Here is a 19,451-nt window from a genome sequence, read left to right on the forward strand (position 1 = left end):
TCCATCATTTCTTTTGTGTTTCTACTGATGCTTCTCTGCAGAAATACTGCGTTATTTTATTATGTGCCATCCCAGACCTTATCAGGAGCAAAACGTAAGAGTATATATGTACCATCATTACCTTTCTAAGATCCCAAATTCTGAATTTTTAAACATATCTGACCCTAAGCATTTTAGAGAATGGATGCTAAACCTGTTCAAAAATCCTAAATAATATATATTTCTGCAGGGAGGCTATACAAATATTGAAGTAATGTAAAAAATAGACATTAACAAAAGTTTAAAGCATTGTTTCTCCAAGTCTGAAATACACTATGTAAAGACCTTATATCTACATGGCTGAACACATAAGTTACCTGTTCCTTTATTTCTTCTTCAATCTTAATTAAGGAAGAAAGCATCAGATGCTGCTATATCTAACATATTTGTAATACTTGTTACTTTGGCTTATTAATAAAGGGAAAGCAGATCTCAGAGTTAATTCAATAGCATTTCTATTTATTTCAACTTCATAATTAACATTTCCCCCCCTAATTTCAACAACACTTACATTTAAAAATCAGCTGACTTTGTTAAGAAGGGAGCAGACCACCAGAAGACCTACTATGTTCTATGTGCATTATCACCATGTTGAAAAAAAGACCATAGAATTTCTGGTCAAGATGATGGTGTAGATAAACATGGCCTACCACCTCACACAACCACATTAAAATTACAACTCAACTATAGAACCACCACCATTCAGAACTGTCAGAAATCAAGGTGAATGGAAGTCCTACAACTACAAAGTTAAAGAAGAACCACATGGAGACTGGTAGGAGGGATGGAGACATGGAATGGGCAGGTTCCGCACCCTTATGTGGTGGATAAAAATCCACACCAGGCTACCCAGCTCAGGGTTCCAATAACAGGAAAAGAATTCCCCTTAACTTCCGGATGTAAAAACCAGCAGAGATTGAAGCTGTGGAAGACAGAAACTTCTACAGGCCAAAGCAGTCCCTCTTAAAGGGCCATGCACATACTTACTTGCACTCCCTTTGAGCTCCAGTACTGGGGCAGCAGACTGAAAGGCATCAAAGGCATTTGGGGAAGAACTGAACTGTCCAGCATCAGGACGAGAGCAGGGCAGGGGGTTAGCTTTCTCCCAAACAGAACTGCTGGTAGAAGCCACTGTTCTTTTCTAAGCCCTCTCCCCACAGAGCTACAGAGCCCAGAGCTGGCAGGTAGGTGCCATATCTGAGACTTCATCAACCTGGCTCACAATGCCCCACCCTGGTGATTCCCTGAGGCCCTGCCCTCCCAACTTTTGGGCCCACTGAAGCTGTTTCCAGTGGCTTTTCCATACCAATGGCTTGTCTTGGTCCATTCAGATTTTCCTAAATTCTCTCAAACAAGCAGCATCTGGCTTTAGTGAGCCCCTTACCTCTCGCTAAGTTGTCCCAGGCCTGGCACTAACAGCAGCCAGCCTTGCTTCACAGATTGGCCTCGCCTGGGTACCTCCAAGCCCAGCACAAGTAACAGCCATCTACAGATCATGTTGTAGCTTATGCTGCGTAAATCTGGACAGAACACAGGCAGTGGCTGACTTTGGATGTATCGACAATCATCAAGGCTCAACTACAACAAGAGGTATACACAGCCCACACAGTGGGTGTGCCTTGAGCACCCAGCTTGGTTAATAAGGGAGGCTATGTCACTAAACCCTACAAAACAACTACTGCATTAGGGCACACTACCAAGACATGGAGTCAAAGCAGCTCTACCTAATGCATAGAAACAAACACAGGGAGGCTGCAAAAATGAGGAGACATGGAAACATGGCCCAAGTGAAAGTACAGAACAAAACTCCAGAAAAAAAAATTAAACAAAATAGAGATAAGCAATGTATCAGATGCAGAATTCAAAACAACAGTTATAAGGATGCTCTATGACCTTAGTGAGAACCTCAACAACAATAAAAGATTCTGTCTAAAATGAAGGATACACTAATTGAAATAAAGAACCACCCACAGGGAATCAACAGCAGAGTGGATGAAGGTGAGAATAAATTTAGAGATTTGGAATATATGGAAGCAAAAACACTCAATCACAAAAGTAAGAAGAAAAAAGAATCCAAAAAAATGAGGAAAGTGTAACTTCAGCACACCAACATTCACATCATGGGGGTGCTGGAAGAAAAAGAGAGCAAGTAATTGGAAACGGACTTTAAAAAATAATGAAAGAAAACGTCTTTAATTTGATGAAGGAAATAGTGTCCATGAAACACTGAGTCCCAAACAAGATGAATCTAAAGAAGCCCACACCAAGGGTCATCATAATTAAAATGCCAAAGGTTAAATACAAAGAGAGCCTCTAAAAGCAGAGAGAGAAGAACAGTTACCTAGAAGAGGGCCACCGTAACTGTCAGCTGACTTCTCAAAGGAAACTTTCCAAGCTAGAAGGAATTGGCAAGAAATATTCAAAATGATGAAAAGCAAGGACCTACAAGATTACTCTACCCAGCAAAGTTATCATTTATAACCAAAGGACAGATAAAGAACTTCCCAGACAAGAAAAAGCTAAAGGAGTTTATTATCACCAAACCAGTATTATATGAAATGCTAAAGGGTCTTCTTTTAAGATCAAAAATATGAACAATAAAATGGCAATAAATACATTATCTGTCAACTGAAACTAAAAAATAAAATAAGCAAACAGGCAGGACAGAAACAGATTCATAAATACAAAGAGATAGTTGTTAGATGGGAGGGGGGCCAGGGGATGGGAGAAAAAGATAAAGGGATTAAGAACTACAAATTGGTAGCTACAGAATTGTCATGGGTATGTAAAGTACAGCACAGGGAATAGAGTAGCCAAAGGATATATATGCATGACCCATGGGCATGAACAACAGTGTGGGTTGCCTAAAGGATTACGGGGGTAAAGGAGGAAAAAAATCGGTATAACTGAAATAGCATAAACAATGAAATACAGTTTAAAAGAAAAAGAAGAAATGTACAGACCGCGGGGGATTCGACTGGCAGCCTGAAGCTTTCTGGCATCAACAGAATCATTATTACCCAACACCCTTAGGGACTTTAATTTCCTCACCTATCTGATCAATAATTATTTTACCTGTCATTTCAAATTTGTGAGAATGCCCCCAAAATTGTGAAAATCCTTAAGAGGTCCTAAATGAAGGGGTATCTTGTCAACTCAGTCCACGTTTCTTTCAGCTACGAAATAGCTTTAAAAGTTTGTGCAAATGTCTAGAACGTAGGGAGTTTAATAAATGTGAGGCAATTTTTTTAGGTTAGCTTTTAGGACAATTAATACTGGTACAGAATTATAAGAATGTGCAAGACATAAAAATTAATGAAGTTTGCCCTGGCTGGGCAGGCCAGTTGGTTAGTGTTGTCCCACTACACTGAGACTGTGGGTTCCATCTCTGGTCAGAGCACATACAAGCAGCGACCAATGAATGCATGAACAAGTGAAAGAACAAATCAGTGTTTCTATCTCTCTCCCCCTTTCTCTCTCTCAAAAATCACTAAAAGTTCAAATTAATTAATTAATGAAGTTTGAGATATGCACACAGAAAATGTTAAAATCAAAACAGAAGCAGGTGGTTGTCACTGTCACTGTTGTCACTGTCACTGCTAAGACCTTAAATGCATATTCTAAATTCTCTAGCAAAGACGCAGCACTTGTGATTGGAAAGACGACAGAAAAAGGAATGTAATTCTTGGACACAGATAATATATCAAAACAGATTCACTGGCTTCTAAGAAAGAAGGAGAAAAGGAAAAACAGAAATGTCCCATTTCAGTAAAAATAAACTTGTTAAATATAGAACTTATAAAATAAAGGAAAAATCTGTGGCCCTCCTAAGGCTACTTTACTTTGTTTTTATCAGCACTCTTACTCACCTAACATACTAAACCATGTGAAGAGGATGCGGTGGAGGAGTAGATAACTTTTAAAACATTTTCATTTGGCTTTTAATTGTATTGTAGCATAGAAATCTGAACACAGCTGTATCCCATTACCTCAGATTTCATAACACCTCAAAATAAACTAAGGTGCTAGAATCATTAGAAAAAAGCATCTTGGAGGGGTCTTAAACCCACCAAGTTTCCCTGTACTCCATTTAAACATAAAATAAAGTGTTTTATAAGTGCATGATTATGCACTAAGTAGTACAGGAGTATGAAAAACTGAAAGAAATTCAGTTTGTGTCCATCGACCTGAAGAAGCTTACAATCCCTTTGGAAGTCAAGGCATGCAGAGAAGAATTAAAATAAGACGTTATCTGAAAGGAAATAGATTAGGATGTTAAGTATACAGACAAGAATTATGATAAAGCGTTGTTCAAGTAAGACTCCACTGAAAAGGCAGTCTTCATAGACTGAGAGAAAAAAATTGCCAGATTGGGGAAAGAAACTGTAAACCTGAGTACGCAAAGAGCTAGATGGGAAAAATCAAGAAACTGAACATTTTATATTTGGATAGTACTCAGCAACTCACTCCATGATTCTCTGTAACCAAGAAGTGTGTTTCCTCCAGCTGTCATAATTTCAATTATCTTTAAGAAACTCATTCCTCAAAAAAAGAGTAAATTAGTGAATATTACAACTTTAGAATACCACATTTATATTTAAGGAGAATTTTTGAGTTTACTAATCTAATGGATCTCAACATTTTTTAGGATCCATCATTACCATAGAACCTGAGTCCTACTGTAACTAACAACAACATCTTTTTCTGAAAATGGCGCATATTTAAGACAATCTGAATTCCTAACTGGCACAAAAAACCCTGGGTTCTTAATTCCCTCTGTACCACTGGATGTGCACCCAGAACTCTAGGTCTACTCATCCGTTTGCCCCTGAAACAATCAGAAAGGTAAAACATCTTATTTAAGGTCATGAGGCAAAATACATGAATAAAAACGTGAAAATAACTTTCCTTTGAGTTAATTTACTATACAATTTTCATGACTACCTAGTTCTACAACTCTTTCTTAAACAAGCAAATCCAGCCTTGGCCAGGAAGCTCAGCTGGTTATAGAGAGTCATCCTGAGACATCAAGGCTGAGGTACACCAAGGTTGGGGGTTCATCCCAGGTCAGGGCACATATAAGAAGCAACCAATGAGTATGTAAGTAAGTTGAACAATGAAAACTATGTTTCTTTCTCTCTAAAATCAATTTTTAGAAATGTTTAAACAAGCAAATCCAGAAGGCCTCATCAACTACAAAACAGGAAAAATATCTGTAAATCCAATTTAATCACTTACATTTCTTTGGCATCCAAGAGTTTGCATAGATTGAATTGCTATTATGCATTTTACTCAAAATCAAGATAATGTCAATGTCTCATTAATTTTTAAACATAAAATACATACTTGATTATTTTCACCAACAATGTAACACTAATTGGCATCACATTCAAATATTTCCTATTAGGAAAACCTGGCAAAGTCTGACAAAAACAAGCCGTAAGGAAATACATGAGGTACGCAGAAACACCTAGATGTTTACAATTACGTGGGAGATTACTGGGCAAAAAACGCAAATGAAAGGTTGGGTTACAAATGAGACTACTGTAAAGCTAGAATAAGAAAGGACGCGAGAAAAAAAATTAAGAGAAAAGGTGGGACGCAGGCCTCTAAAGAAGGTAGCACCGCTAAATGCGAAGGCTGAAAATCACTTACTCGAGCTGGCCAATGAGGATAACCTTTCATCTTGGCGAAGATGAGGTCTCCAGGTTTGAAATCGCGAGTCATGTTTCGTGAGGGGCGATGCCGGGGATCCGGATCCAAAGACCAGCAAGGAGGTGCGGCGATAAGGACGTCGCGGGGAATGCGGCAGGACCGATTGGAACCGAGGTTCCGGGGCGGCAGAAGCCCGAGGATGCCTCGGGGTGTTCCAAAGAGCCTGCAAGGGAGAGCGCGGAGGGCGGTTAAAGCTAAGAAACCCGGAGGGAGGGGCCTATGGGGAGCGACGGGGGAGGGAGGACCAAGCGGAGTGGGGGTGGGAGAGTGAGGGGAGAGCCGCCTCCCGCTCCTCCCTCGCGAGTGCGCGGCCTCCGCAGCCAGAGAGCAACCCCCCAGACTTCAGCAGGTCCACCGCTCTACGATCAGAAAGACGCCACCCGCTGAGGCAGAGATGCTTCTCAGCCCCAATTTCCCTTTTCTCCCGCCCCATCTTTCCTCTAGCTTTCCCCCCAGGATTTGAGCCCCAAGAGGGAGCGGTCTAAAGAGAAAAAAAAGGCAAAAGAAAGGGGAATCTTCCCTTTCCATCCACACGCGACCACTCCCCCCTACAACCTGCTTCCCGACGATCGCAGCCCAGGGCCGCCCACCCCTCCGCTCCCGGGCGGGCCGCGGCCACTTCCCCGCTACTGCCGGGAGCGAGGCCACCGAGGGGGGGCGGGGCGAGCGTCCGCCGCCCGCTCACCTGCCGCGGCTGCGGACGCTGAGGCTGCGGTGGCGGGCCGGCCGCCACTGCCCGCGTCCACGCAAGCCACCTGCGCCACCAGCTGCCGCAGAGGCGTCTCAACGGCTCCGAAAAGCAACCGCCGCCACCGCCGTCGCTGCGCTGCTCCCGCGCGGCTCCCGCTCGGCGCCCGCTAGCACTGGGACAGGACCAACTGCTCGCTGAGGAAGGGGGACCAGCGCAGCACCCGCTTAAGGAGTGTGGCTCCAAAGCGGGACTACAGGAGACCCTACACCCGCAAGTTTTCATTTTCCTAATAGTTACAGCCAAGTTGAGGGAAAGACGGATGCGAATGGAAAAGGTGTTGGGCGAAAATAGATCGGCCTGCTGTGGCTCCCCCCTGCGGTGTGTGGAGTGGTCAGGCCCGGCCCGCCCCTGCTGGCTGCTCTGCGTGTGTATTTGTATGTGTACTGTATGTAAAAGGCCGAGAGGGAGGGAACGATTGTTGTGGACGGGTTTTGGGAACGGGTACCGGGCCTCCAGCCCTTGGCAGTGGGTTAAGGAGAATCTGGCAGCCTAAGCTGCATGTTCTTGCATCGTTTCCCAGGGTGGAGAGCCTTTAATGCTGCACTTGCGCGGTTTGCACCATCCAAAAAAGAACTGTACAAAAACCCATAGATGAAATCCGAGCATGAGGCGGTTGCAGGGTGTGCAGCTTGTAGGCCTCTTACCCCTCGCCGAATGAGCCTTGCAGTCTTCTTTTTCTTGCTATCGTAGTATGAGAAGACCCATTTCTTTTCCTTTAAATTTAAAGCACCATGAACTGTTAAGAAAATGTAGTTCTAACGAATGCAAAATGTGATGGTTAGAAATAGTGACAGGAAAGCATATGCCTTTTAGATAGGATGTGGGTTTGGGCCCTAAGTAAATTTTAGCTGCGTATAAATTTTATTTCCCTAGTTGAATGGTGGCTGGTAAGTGGTAGTGTAGAAGTGTTACTAAAGCTAAAGTGTCTTATTTCTTAAAATATCCTTGAGGGGATTTCTAAAACTATTTTATTTTTTAATCCTTTGGCCAATACTTGTATACAAATATAGTAAATAAGGCATTTTTGAATATTAAAAAAATCTTAAGTTTCTGTTTTATCTTTAATTGAATCCCCAAAGAAGTACCTTCTCTGTCAGGCATTCTTAGGTGCTGGGCATACAACATGAACAACATGCACAAATACTTCCCATTTAAAACAATGAAACGGAAAAAAAGCATAAAAATATTAAATATATAAATAATAGTACGTAGCTCATAGTCCTTTAAATGAAGGACTCACAACTAGAAATAAATCAGGAAAAACTTCAAGTGGGTAAACATTGAAAAGAATTTTTTGTCAAAAGCTATACATTTTCCTTTAAAAAGAACGAAAGCAGACATTTCCGATGCAAAATGTCCTGCAAGTCGTTTCAAGAGACTAAATCATACTTCAGCAAGGTGCAGAGGATTCCAAGTGGTGCAGAAAGAGAATGATTGGCAAGGGAAAGGGAAAGGTTGAAGAAATGTCTTGAAGCTTCTCATCCAGACTTTGATTCTGATATGATGTATACTTGGGAGCTATTACTATACATTGCTAAGCAAGAAAGGGGTAAAGACGATTCTTTAAAAAGTTATTCTTGCTTGCTACAAAGTAGATAACTGTAGAAAGAAGCTGGAGGTTACTGTTGTACGCCCTATGTGACCAATGCATTTCTGGAAGAAACTGGTAAGTATGAAAAAGGCAAGAAAGAGCACAGCTAAGTACACAGAGGAATAATTGTCAGGTGTTAGTCATAAATTGTCCATGGAGAAAAGTGAAGAAAGATGTATTAAAGAAAATTCCAAGACACTGTGTAGGAGAGACAAAGCCATCATCCAGCAACCATTTCTTGTGCACCTCCTTTGTTCTAACCCCTGTAAGGCTTTGCAACTCCAAGTGTGGTCCAGGGCCCAGCAGCATTACTTTACCAGGGAGCTCGTATGAAGAAACTCAGCCCCTTCCCAGACCAGCTAAATCAAAATTTGCATTTTAACAAAATCACCAGGTGACTCTTATGCATATTCAATTTTGAGAAACAGCTTACAGATACAGAAGATACTACAGACTATAGGAACTTAAAATCAAGTAGGGATGATAGACATATATATTAGATAAATCATAATTAATATTAAGAGACAACCATTTATTAGTGTTAAATGAGAGTATCAATGTGTAAAAAAGGAGTGGTTACTGCAATGGGAGGTCCTCAGAAAAGAAATGCAAAGTAGAGGGAAAATGGAAAAGCACTGATCTTTTAGTGTTAGTGCTTTAAAAAAAAAGAAAAGTACAAACTTAGCTCTTGCTCTCTTTAAGTTTTGGCAATTTCAATTCGAAAGTCTCTATACTATGGTTGATACCTTTTAAACAATAAGTCGAGGAAAAACAGGTGGTATTTTAAGCCTCTGGAGAACAAAAGCCCAAGATCCCTAGATCCCTGGGGGCAGCAATTCCGAATGGAAGGGGGAGGAGGAGGAGGAGAAGAGGAGAGGAGAGAGGGTTGGGCTCATCAGAGCCACTTGGAAAGCTTTTCTGAATTACTGAGAGCCTGTATTCCTCTCTAGCCCTATTTGATGCACCCCTCCCCCATAGCCAGCCTTACTGAGAATGCCAGCAAAAGTATAGCAAGACAGAGATTAAAGGAGCAATGAGAAAGTTGTAAGGAGAAAGAATACAATTTCCAAAACCGAAGCAAGAGGGAAGAGGAAAGGAGATCTAAATGAACTGAGGCAGAAACTTGACTTACATTCTTTCATTTAATCCAGGTGCTAGTATCCCCATTTTACAGATGAGAAAGCAAGCTCGAAGTTTAGCAGCTTGCCCAGAATCACAGACCTCGTCAAGCAGCCAAGGCAACTTTCCAGCCAGCCTGTCCTCCAGTTCCCGCCTTTGTGTGATCCCACACTACCTCTAGGTGGAGCAGGGGGCCAGCAGCTCTCCAGGCAGAAGAGTTTATAATGAGAAAAAGATGCTGGAAGTAAAAGCAGCCCAGCACTCTTCCACCTTCTGCCTTTGGACTTGAAAGTATTCCCAGCTTCAAATTTCCTAACAATCCCCCTCTACCCCACCCTATTCCCTAGCTTGTCACCACCAGCAGCCCATTCTGTTTAACTCCTTCTAGTCCTAAAGGACTCAATCCAAAAATCACTTCTGGAAAAGTTCCTGTCCTCATCTCACTGTGGCATAATTATTTATATTTCTAACCATTCTTTAAACTACTTAGAAGTAGGCACTATCTTTGTGATCAGTGTCTGGCGTTTAGCAGACACTGAATGAAATTTTTCTCAGTAAATATTTGTTGAATGAATGAGAGGAAGGGGCAGATGAAAAACCCTGGCAGGGACTGAGAAAGCAGATTTGAAGACATTTGAGGGTATTTATATTTGTTTTGACTTTGTGAAATTTTCATGTACTTAACCTATTAAAAGCACTGACATTTTTCATTGACTACAAATTCATTCATTGTAAGCACTTTAATGGAAATCATTCTAAATGAGATTTAACACAACCCCAAAGTTTAACAATGATAATCCCTTCCTCCACATCTTTTACATATAACATGTCATTCCCCACCCTAATATTCAGAATTAATAATAGACTTTCAATTTATTGGTATACTTGGCAATTATTGAACTGTTTTCTCATGTGTGATATTTTAAGCCTTGTGACGAGGAAGCTAGAAGGCATATGGGGAGGACAAAGCACATTAATCAAAGAGCCAGTTCAGTCAGATGTCATACATCTGGTCTAAGCCCAGCTTTCCCTGGAAGCCAATAAGTATTTGGAACTTTGCCCCTTAGGAGGGGAAAAAATCAAGATGGACCAGTTTGTGAGGCAATGATTAGATACATTGCAGAGAGGGTTTACCAATGAAGAGAGTTGTTCTCAGATACAGGAGATCAGAGAAGCATTAAAGAGAATGAGTGATTTTTTTTAGATAAGCTGAAAAGAAGTTAGGCCAGGACAGAGATAGTTGACCTGCGTGTGCTGTTGGTACCTATTCTGGAGACTGCCTTGACTTTTTTTTACATCACTGTACAACCTCCCTGTAATCACTTCTCATATCAGACACTCGATTTGCTTCTTTCTTACATCTCCACATCCAGTCTCAGATAAGGCTTCCCTTATCCCTCATGTTTGTGAACCACATTCCTCTTTGTTCTTCAGCCTGTTTTGGTGGTGGTGGTGGTGGTGGTGGTGGTGCCTTTTTTCCTTCCCATCTTCTTCATATTTTCTATTATATATTCTTCTTCACTTTCCTGCATGTCCTCACTTCCTGATTTGGGTACTTGAGACGTGTGGCTTGGAAAGTGGAACCATTCCTTGTTCTGGTGACTAGGCTTACTAATAAGATGATATCTTTGTGCTTTTGGTTATTCTGGGAGTGGAGAAAAGATGAGTGATTGTTAAGGGTTACGAATTGTAAAAGGGCAGGGGATAGCATGACAATAAAGTGGTAGCAATAAGGAGACATTCATGGTGATGAAGTAATTCCGTTACTGAACAAAAACAGGGGAGAGGGCCGGGGAGGGGGTTGGCTACCCACTGCCACAAAAGGCAAACTCTAGAGGCAGGTAAGAAAGGAAAGAGGCTTTTATTTGGAGGCTGAACAATCTGAAAGAACAGAGGACCCCCTGCCTTAAAGCTCACCTACTCCAAAAACCCAGACAAAACCCAGCCATCCTCAGTAAGACCAAAACAAAAGACAGTGTTCAGAGTTCCTGCTCTATTTTGAAGCTTGGGCTGTCCTTCGGAGCCCAAGGTGGCTGCTAAGTGGTCATTCAGGGAGCTTAGCTTGTTCCCAGCTGCTGTCTGGCTTCAGGGTCCCTCCTCGAGGGTACATATGGAGCAGGTGCAGCTATTGGCCAAGTAGTTTCTGGGGCTAAAAGGTCCCATGATCCACCAGGAAATGCTCCACAAGGTCAGCAAGAGAGAGAGAGAGACTCCCTTCTGGAGGCCATGGGCTACATGATTGCTAAGGTCACGTGGTCCATGGAGAGGACAGGCCAGTGCACTGTCCAAATGTAGGTAATGAGCAGTGAAGGATGTGCAAGAGAGAGTGTTTCTTTGTTTCCCTGGGTTTATACTAGCTTTCCATGTGGGACAAGACAGGTGCTTTCTCAGAATGACCAAATAACTTCCTAAATTTTGTGCCTTTTGGGTGAGTCCACCTCCCAACCAATTATTTCTTTCCCCTGCTAGACTGGCAGGCCTTTGGTCCAGCACCTCCCTGGCTATTTTGACTTCTATTGTGCATGTGCCTGCTTTCCCCTGGTCCCACCCCCAATCTGGTACCAGAAGGGAGTAGGAGGGCTTTCCCCCTCTTATCCAATTACCTTGTGTGTGCCCAGTGTAAGAACCCCCCTCTGCCTCCATCTTTCCCAGGGGTGGGGGAAACTCCCTTGGTTCTCTGTCAGCTGTGCCCCACCCCCACGCTTTAGTCCCCCATGCTTGCAGCAGTTTGCCCATACACCTGGGGCCCACCAAAAGAGAGGGACCAAACCCAAAGCCTAAGTAAAGAGACCCTGGAAATCCTGCATGGTCTCTCTCAGGCAGTGCTGAAGGTGGTCTCAGGAGAGGTGAGGCATCTGCAGCCAGGAGTAGGCGTATGTGACCTACGGTCACACCTGGTATAGAGTGTCTGTAGGGCATACACTTGGTTACCTAGGCAACACAGTCTTGCCGGCAGCAGTGTAACTCAGTGTCCCCTCCCATGGCCCTGGGTGTTTCACAAAATTGTTGTCTGGCTACACACCACGCCCTTAGTGCTCAAATCTTCTACCTCCATCCCTGAGGCGCATGGCTCAGTCTTCAAATTGTACCCAGGTTCCATTTCCAAGGCCCAGCTCCATCTCTACCTGTGGCCCCTCCTATTCCCTGCTCTCAGCCCGCTCCCAGCAGTCCAGGCAGGCTGTCTGTCAGTATCAGGTGTGTATCTTGATTGTCATAGTGAATGCAGAAATCTATTCAAATGATAAAAATGGCATAGCACTATATGTACACATTGTACCAATGTCCATTTCCTTGTTTTACATTGTACTACAGTTAGATGTAGCCATTGCAGGAAAAGGGAGAAGGGTACACAGCAGGAACATTCTGTATTATTTTTTCAACTTTCTGTGAAATAATTATTTCAAAATGAAAAGTGAAAAAAATAGATTTACATGTTGAAGGATCAAGGGAGGGTAAATATAGGGCAAGGAAAATCTGCTTGTGTTTATAGGTATGAGGAAGTTATTAAAAAGAGATCTAGCTGAGAAATACAATATTTGTAGTATTTTCTCAACCATGTGTGTGCGTGTGTGTGTTTCTAACACATGGCCCTACAATACTTTCTTTCATTTGCATCACCACAAATATCCTTTTAAGTGCTACCACTTATTACTCCCCCTTCATTTTACAATTTAATTCCTAACTTTTATCAATCACTAATAATTTCTCCATCCTTATAATTTTATCATTTCCTTTCCTTATACATATGGAATGATACAATATGTGGCATTTTCAGATGGGCTTTTTACTCACCTTAATGCTTTTGTAATTCATGCCAGTTCTGCGTATCAATAGTGCATTGCTTTTTATATCTGAATAGGTTCCGTGGTATAGGTGTGCACAGTATATTTAACCATTAAACTATTGGAAGATATTTTAGTTGTTTCCAGATATTTGCTCTTACAAATAAAACTGCTGTGAACGTTTGTGTACATGTTTTGTGTAGATGTACGCTTCCATTCCTCTGGGATATATACCCATACCCAGGAGTGCAATTACTGGATTATATGGTAATTGCCTACCCAGTTTTTTAAGAAACTGCAACTTGCTTTCCCGAATGGCTGTACCATTTTATATTCCCACCAACAATAAATGTATGAGATGCCTAGTTTTTCTTACACCTTCACCACCATTTAGAATTGTCGCTATGTTTTTCTTTTAACTGTTGTAATAGTTGTGATATTAAACATCTTTTCATGGACTTATTTACTATCTGTATAACATCTTGGGTGAACTATCTCTTCATGTCCTTTACTCATATGCTAATTGGATTGGTTTTATATTGTTAAGTTTTGAGCATTCTTTACATCTGCTAAATAAGAATCCTTTGCCCTGACCAGTGTGGCTCAGTTGGCTGGGCATTGTTCCACAAAGCAAAAGGTCACTGATTCGATATCCTGTCAGGGCATATGCCTGGGTTGTGGGTTCAGTCCCCAGTCAGGCACATAGGACAGGCAACGGATTGATGTTTCTCACATTAATGCTTTTCTTCCTCAGTTTCTCCCTCCTTTCCCCTCTCTCTAAAAACAAAAAAACAAAACAAAACAAAAAAATCCTTTGTCAGGTGTGATTTGCAAGTATTCTCCCAATCTACAGAATGTCTTTTTATCTTCTTCTTCTTTATTTATTTATTTATTTATTTATTTTTAGAGAGGGGAAGGGAAGAAGAAAGAGAGGGAGAGAAACATCAATGTGTGGCTGCTTCTCACACACCCCCTACTGGGGACCTGGCTCACAACCCAGGCACGTGCACTGACTGAGAACGAACTAGTGACCCTTTGATTTGCAGGCTGGTGCTCAATCCACTGAGCCACACCAGCCAGGGCTCTTTTTATCTTCTTTACAAGATCTTCCACAAACTAAAAGTTGTTAATTGTGATAAGGTCCAATTTATTAATTTTTTATTTTATGGATTGTTTGTTGCTCTAAGAACCCTTCCTCCACGAAGCCCTAGGCACCAAAGATGTTCTCCTATGGTTTTTTTCCTTCTCCTAAAAGTCTTATAGTTAAAAAAAAAAGTCTTATAGTTTAACATTTTATATTTAAATCTGTGAACCATTTTGAGTTATTTTTTTTAATGAGGCCTGAGGTTTAGATGGAGGCTCTTTTTTTTTTCCATATACGAATATACAGCATCTTTGCTGAAAAACTTCCTTGTTTCATAGAGTTGCTTTTGCTTTTTTTATCCTTGTCAAAAATCAGTTTGCCATACTTGTGTGGGCTTATTTCTCTATTTTGTTCAATTGATCCTGTGTCTTTCTGTCTGAGCCCCTGTCTTTTTTTTTAAATCCTCACCCAAGGATATGTTTATTGATATTAGAGAGGAAAGGGGGTGAGAGAGAGAGACAGAAACAAAGAGACGGAGAGAGACTTCAGTGGGAGAGAGAAACATCGATTGGTTGCCTCCCCTATGCTCTCCAACTGGGGATTGAACCTGCAATCTCGGTATATGCCCTGACTGGAATTGAACTTGCAACATTTTGGTGTACGGGACAACATTCCAACAAACTAAGCCACTTGGCCAGGGCTGAACCCATCTTGATTACTGAAGTCCTACCACACTGTCTTGATTACTGAAGTTCTAAAATAAAGTATAAAATCAAGTAAAATGATTCCTTCAACTTTATTCTTGTTTTTCAAATTTTTTTCCTGGCTATTCTAGTTCCTCACTTTTCTCTAAAAGTTTTAGAATAAGCTCCTTTATATCTATTTTTTAAAATTCTTCCTGGGATATAGATAGGACTTATGTCAAACTCATGTGTTACTTTGGGAAGAATTGATATCTTTACCACCTTGAATATCTTAATCCATGTACACCGTCTGTCTCTCTACTAATTTAGTGCATCTTCATTTTCTCCCATTAACATTTTGTATTATTCAGCCTACAAGCCTTACATATGGTTTGTTAGATTTACAACTAAGTGTTTAATTTTTTGGAGCTATTGTTGTTTTATTTCAGTGTCCATGTGTTTATTGCTAGTATATAGAATTGATTTTTGTATGTTTATCTTGTATTTTGAGACATTGCTGAACTTATTAGTGTAGCAAGGTTTATTTTATTTTTGTAGATTTCTTGGGATTTTCTGTATAAACTGTCATGTTATCTGAAACAGGGACAAATAATACACTTTTATGATTTCAGTTCTTTTACATTTTTGGAGGATTGATTGTTTTATGGCCCAGAATATAGTGTATCTTGTATGTGTTCCATGGTGCTTGAAAAGACTGTATGTTCTGCTTTTGTTGGGTGAAATAGTTAATAAATGTCAGTTACATCCTGCTGGTTCATGGTGTTGTTGAATTATTGTATATCCTGCATTATTTTATGCCTAGTTGTCCTATCAATTGCTGCAAGAGAGATGTCGAAGTTTCCAACTATAGTTGTGAATTTATCAGTTTTTTCTTTCAATTCTCTCAGTTTCTGATTCACATATTTTTAAAAGATTTTATTTATTTATGTTTAGAGAAAGGAGAAGGGAGGGAGAGAGGGAGAGAAACATCAGTTGGTTGCCTCTCATCAGATTGGGACTGTATCCATAACCCAGGTGTGTACTCTGACAGGGAATGGAATTGGTAACATTTCACTTTGCAGGATGACGCCCAACCAACTGAGCCACACCAGTCAGGGATGTCTTGTATATTTTGTATATACTCTGTTGTTTCGTGTATATATATTTAGGATTGCTATCTTTTCTTTTTATTATTATTTTTCAAACTTTATTTTTCAATTATGGTATACATTCAATATTATTTTGCATTAGTTCTAGGAGTAGAGTATAGTGGTTAGATAGCCATATACCTTACAAAGTGGTCCTCCTGATATTCTGAGTACCCTCCTGGTAGCATACATAGGTATTACAATATTATTGATACTATTTCCTGTGCTGTACTTTACATCCCTGGGACTATTTTGTATCTACCAATTTGTACTTCTTAATCCTTTCACTTTTTTCACCCAGGTTCCCAAACTCCCCTATAAAATTGTCAGTCTGTTGTTCTCTGTATCTATGAGTCTGTTTAGGAGTGCTATGTTTTCTTGATCGTGGACATTTTTATCATTAGTTAATGTTTCTCTCTGTGTATGGTAATTATTTTGTTGGTTGGAATTCTGCTTTATCTGTTTAACATATCAATTTCTGTTTTCTGTTAATAAATGTTTTCATGACATGACTTTTTCTACTTTTTTCTAAGTGTTTTTATATTTGAGGTATTCCTTGTAGACAGCAGATAATTGGGAAATATTTTTTAATCCACGTTTCAAACTCAGTCTTTTAATTAGTACATTTAGATCATTTACACTAATGTAATTATTGACATATTAATGCTTAATTTTGGTATTTTCTGTTTTTGCTCTCTTTGTTTACTTTTTCATACCTTCCTATATTATGTTATTTTGTTAGAATTCTACTTCAATTTATCCATAGTGTTTTTTAATGTATTTTTAATTATTTATTTTTTATTTATTTATATTTTTAAAGAGGGGGAAGGGATGGAGAAGGAGAGGGAAAGAAACATCAATGTGAGAGAGAACATTGATCAGTTGCCTGTCTTATGCACCAGACCAAGACTGGCCTGCAACCCAGGCATGTGCCCTGCCTGGGAATGGAACCCATGACCTTTTGTTTTGCAGGATGACAGCCAACCAACTGAGCCACACCAGTCAGGGCTGTATAAATTTTTTATTTGTCGCTTTAGTTATTACATTATACATATATAACTTATCATAGCCTACTTCTGTTGATATATTACCAGTTTGTGTGAAGTATTGAAACCTAACCTACCTTTAAGTCTCTTCACCCTACACCATTTATAGTATGATTGTCTTAAATATTTCCCTTACATACAGTAAGAACCACATGAGACAGGGTTATCATATTTGCTTCAGCTATCAAACATAGTTTAGAATACTAAAGAACAGAAGTAAAGTCTATTGTATTTACCCATGTTTTTACTCTTTCCATTATTCTTCCTTCCTTGTGTTTCATGTTTCTTTCTTTTATCATGGAAATGGGACTACAATTGTTTCATGGTGTTTGGTTAAAGTAGGGCAGTAGTTGTCTCAAACTTTTCTATCCTCCTAGACTGCCCCTCTCCCTGTTCATTAGGCAGAGACAGCAGGCTTTTCTTGTGTTTTCTTTTGTTTGTGTCCATTTGCATTCCCGGTTGCTGGCTTCTTCAGCACCTTGTCCAACATGTATGAGGCAAAAACCCAGCAGGGAACTCGCTGCTGTGTCATTCCTTGGGTCCCAAGCTCTCTAGCCATTCTGCATTCTCTCCATGTTTAAAAAACTTCTCATATTTGTTTTATGTATAATGTCCAGTGGACCTATATTTCTCCTTTGCTCACCAAGCTTCTGGGAAAAAATAAGTTTACTAAAAATAGTTTGCCTCCATTTCATCACTCACATCTTAACTTTCATCTCCAATGAAATTTAACTCCATGAAGACAGGGGCTTTGTTTCCTTTGTGACTGTGTGAAGGCAGCACATAGCAGGCCTTCAGTAAATATTTCCTGTCACTACATTATCCTAGTAGCTTTCTTTTCTTCATATTCTCAATGCATCAACCCAGTATAGTAACTCATTACCTCATGCATAAATTCAGATATTGGTTTAGTTTTATGCTTTTCTCCTTGTGCCTTTCTTCATACCATCATCTTCTTAAGAAATGTCCTTCACCAGAGGGGCTGGGGAAAGAGGACAATGGTGGAAAGAAGGAGAAGGGACTAGAAAAAGAACATGTATGAATGACCCATGGACATGGCCAACAGAGTGGGAATTGACTGTGGGAGTGGGGGCTGGGGGTGAAGTGGGTGGAGGAGGGTAAAGGGGGAAAAATTGAGATAACTGTTATAGAATAAACATGATTTATAAATTAAAAAAAGAGACAAAGACTGCCATCTTTAATAAATCAACAAAATCCCCCCCCAAAAAAAAGAAAAGAAAAGAAATGTCCTTCGATTACTCCCTGCTTATTCATTGTTTTTTTCTTCCCTTGAAATTCTAAAACTATTTGGACCTCTTAGGTCTTGTCTTCTTTGCTTCATTTTTCTAATCTAAAATTCTATATTCAATATTTTCTGTAGTATGCATTTTTTCCTTTTTATTGAATATATTGGGGTGACAGTAGTTAATAAAAATTATACAGGTTTCAGGTGTACAATTTCACAACAAATCATCTGTGCACTGTATTGTGTGTTCACCATCCCAAGTCAAGTCTCCTTCCATCACCATTTATCTCTCTATACCCTACTCTACCTCCCTCTACCCTCCTTGTCCCCTGGCAAACTGTAGCACTTATTTTTAAATTGACATATTGTCTCAGTTAAAAAATATTTCAGCTTTAGCTTTCCGTCTGGCCGCAAGCATCAGGTAAGCCAAGATGGGCACTCACAAGTACACCCAGGAGCTACGGAGGAAGAAGCAGTACTATGTGATGCACTTCTTCCTCAGGATGCGCTGCTGGCAGTACCACAGGGCCCCCTCCCCCACCAGGCCCAATAAAGCATGAAGGCTGGGATATAAGGCCAAGCAAGCTTATGCCTTATATCGGATTCGTGTGTGCCATGGTGACCACAAATGTGCTTTTCCTAAGGGGGAGACCTATGGCAAGCCATTATGGCAACGCCATAATGGTGTTAACCAGCTGAAGTTTGCCCAGAACCTTCAGTTGGTTGCCGAGTTGCGAGCTGTGCCACTATGGGGCTCTGAGAGTCCTGAATTCTTACTGGTTTGATGAAGATTACACATAAAATTCTTTGAAGTTATCCTCATTGATCCATTCCATGAGGCTATCAGAAGGAATCCTGACACCCAGTGGATCCCCAAAACGCTTCACAAGCACAGGGAGATGTGACAGCTGACATCTGTGGGCCGTAATAGCCATGGCCTTGGAAAGGGCGACAAGTCTCACCACACTATTGGTGGTTCTTGCCCTGCAGCTTGGAGGAGGTGCAATATTCACCACCTCCACCATTACCACTGATATAAGTAATGTTTGTAAAATCTTTACCTAATAAGCAATTTAGGACAGTCAGAAAAAAGTCAGCTTTAATTAACAAATTCTGCTCTAGTGGTTTATGCAAAGAAGTTGAGATAGATGCTGGCATTGCAGCTGGATGGCTTCAGGGCCAGTGTCTCTTCGGTTTACTAGATCTTTCGCTCACGCTGGCTGGTCTGCTCCTTAGCGTATGATTGC

General features: G+C 40.6%; 1 protein-coding gene and 1 pseudogene across 4 annotated transcripts in view; one reads left to right on the forward strand and one right to left on the reverse strand.

The window, feature by feature from the left end:
- PSIP1 (PC4 and SRSF1 interacting protein 1) overlaps window positions 1-6,613 on the reverse strand; it is a 39,390-nt gene extending 32,777 nt beyond the window's left edge. For all 4 annotated transcript variants that reach the window (XM_054583179.1, XM_054583182.1, XM_054583181.1 and 1 more), the window contains exons 1-2: window positions 6,440-6,613; window positions 5,695-5,917 (exon numbers count right to left, since the gene is read on the reverse strand). In XM_054583179.1, the coding sequence (XP_054439154.1) occupies window positions 5,695-5,766 (72 nt within the window). In that variant the 5' untranslated portion in view covers window positions 5,767-5,917; window positions 6,440-6,613. The remainder of the gene's footprint in view (window positions 1-5,694; window positions 5,918-6,439) is intronic.
- A 12,022-nt stretch (window positions 6,614-18,635) lies between these two features.
- On the forward strand, window positions 18,636-19,243 carry LOC129078451 (60S ribosomal protein L15-like; annotated as a pseudogene).
- The last annotated feature ends 208 nt before the right edge of the window (window positions 19,244-19,451 follow it).

Source organism: Pteronotus mesoamericanus, unplaced genomic scaffold (genome assembly GCF_021234165.1).
Source record: "Pteronotus mesoamericanus isolate MK-2021 breed Mesoamerican mustached bat unplaced genomic scaffold, CSHL_Meso_final contig_73, whole genome shotgun sequence".
Classification (NCBI taxonomy): domain Eukaryota; kingdom Metazoa; phylum Chordata; class Mammalia; order Chiroptera; family Mormoopidae; genus Pteronotus; species Pteronotus mesoamericanus.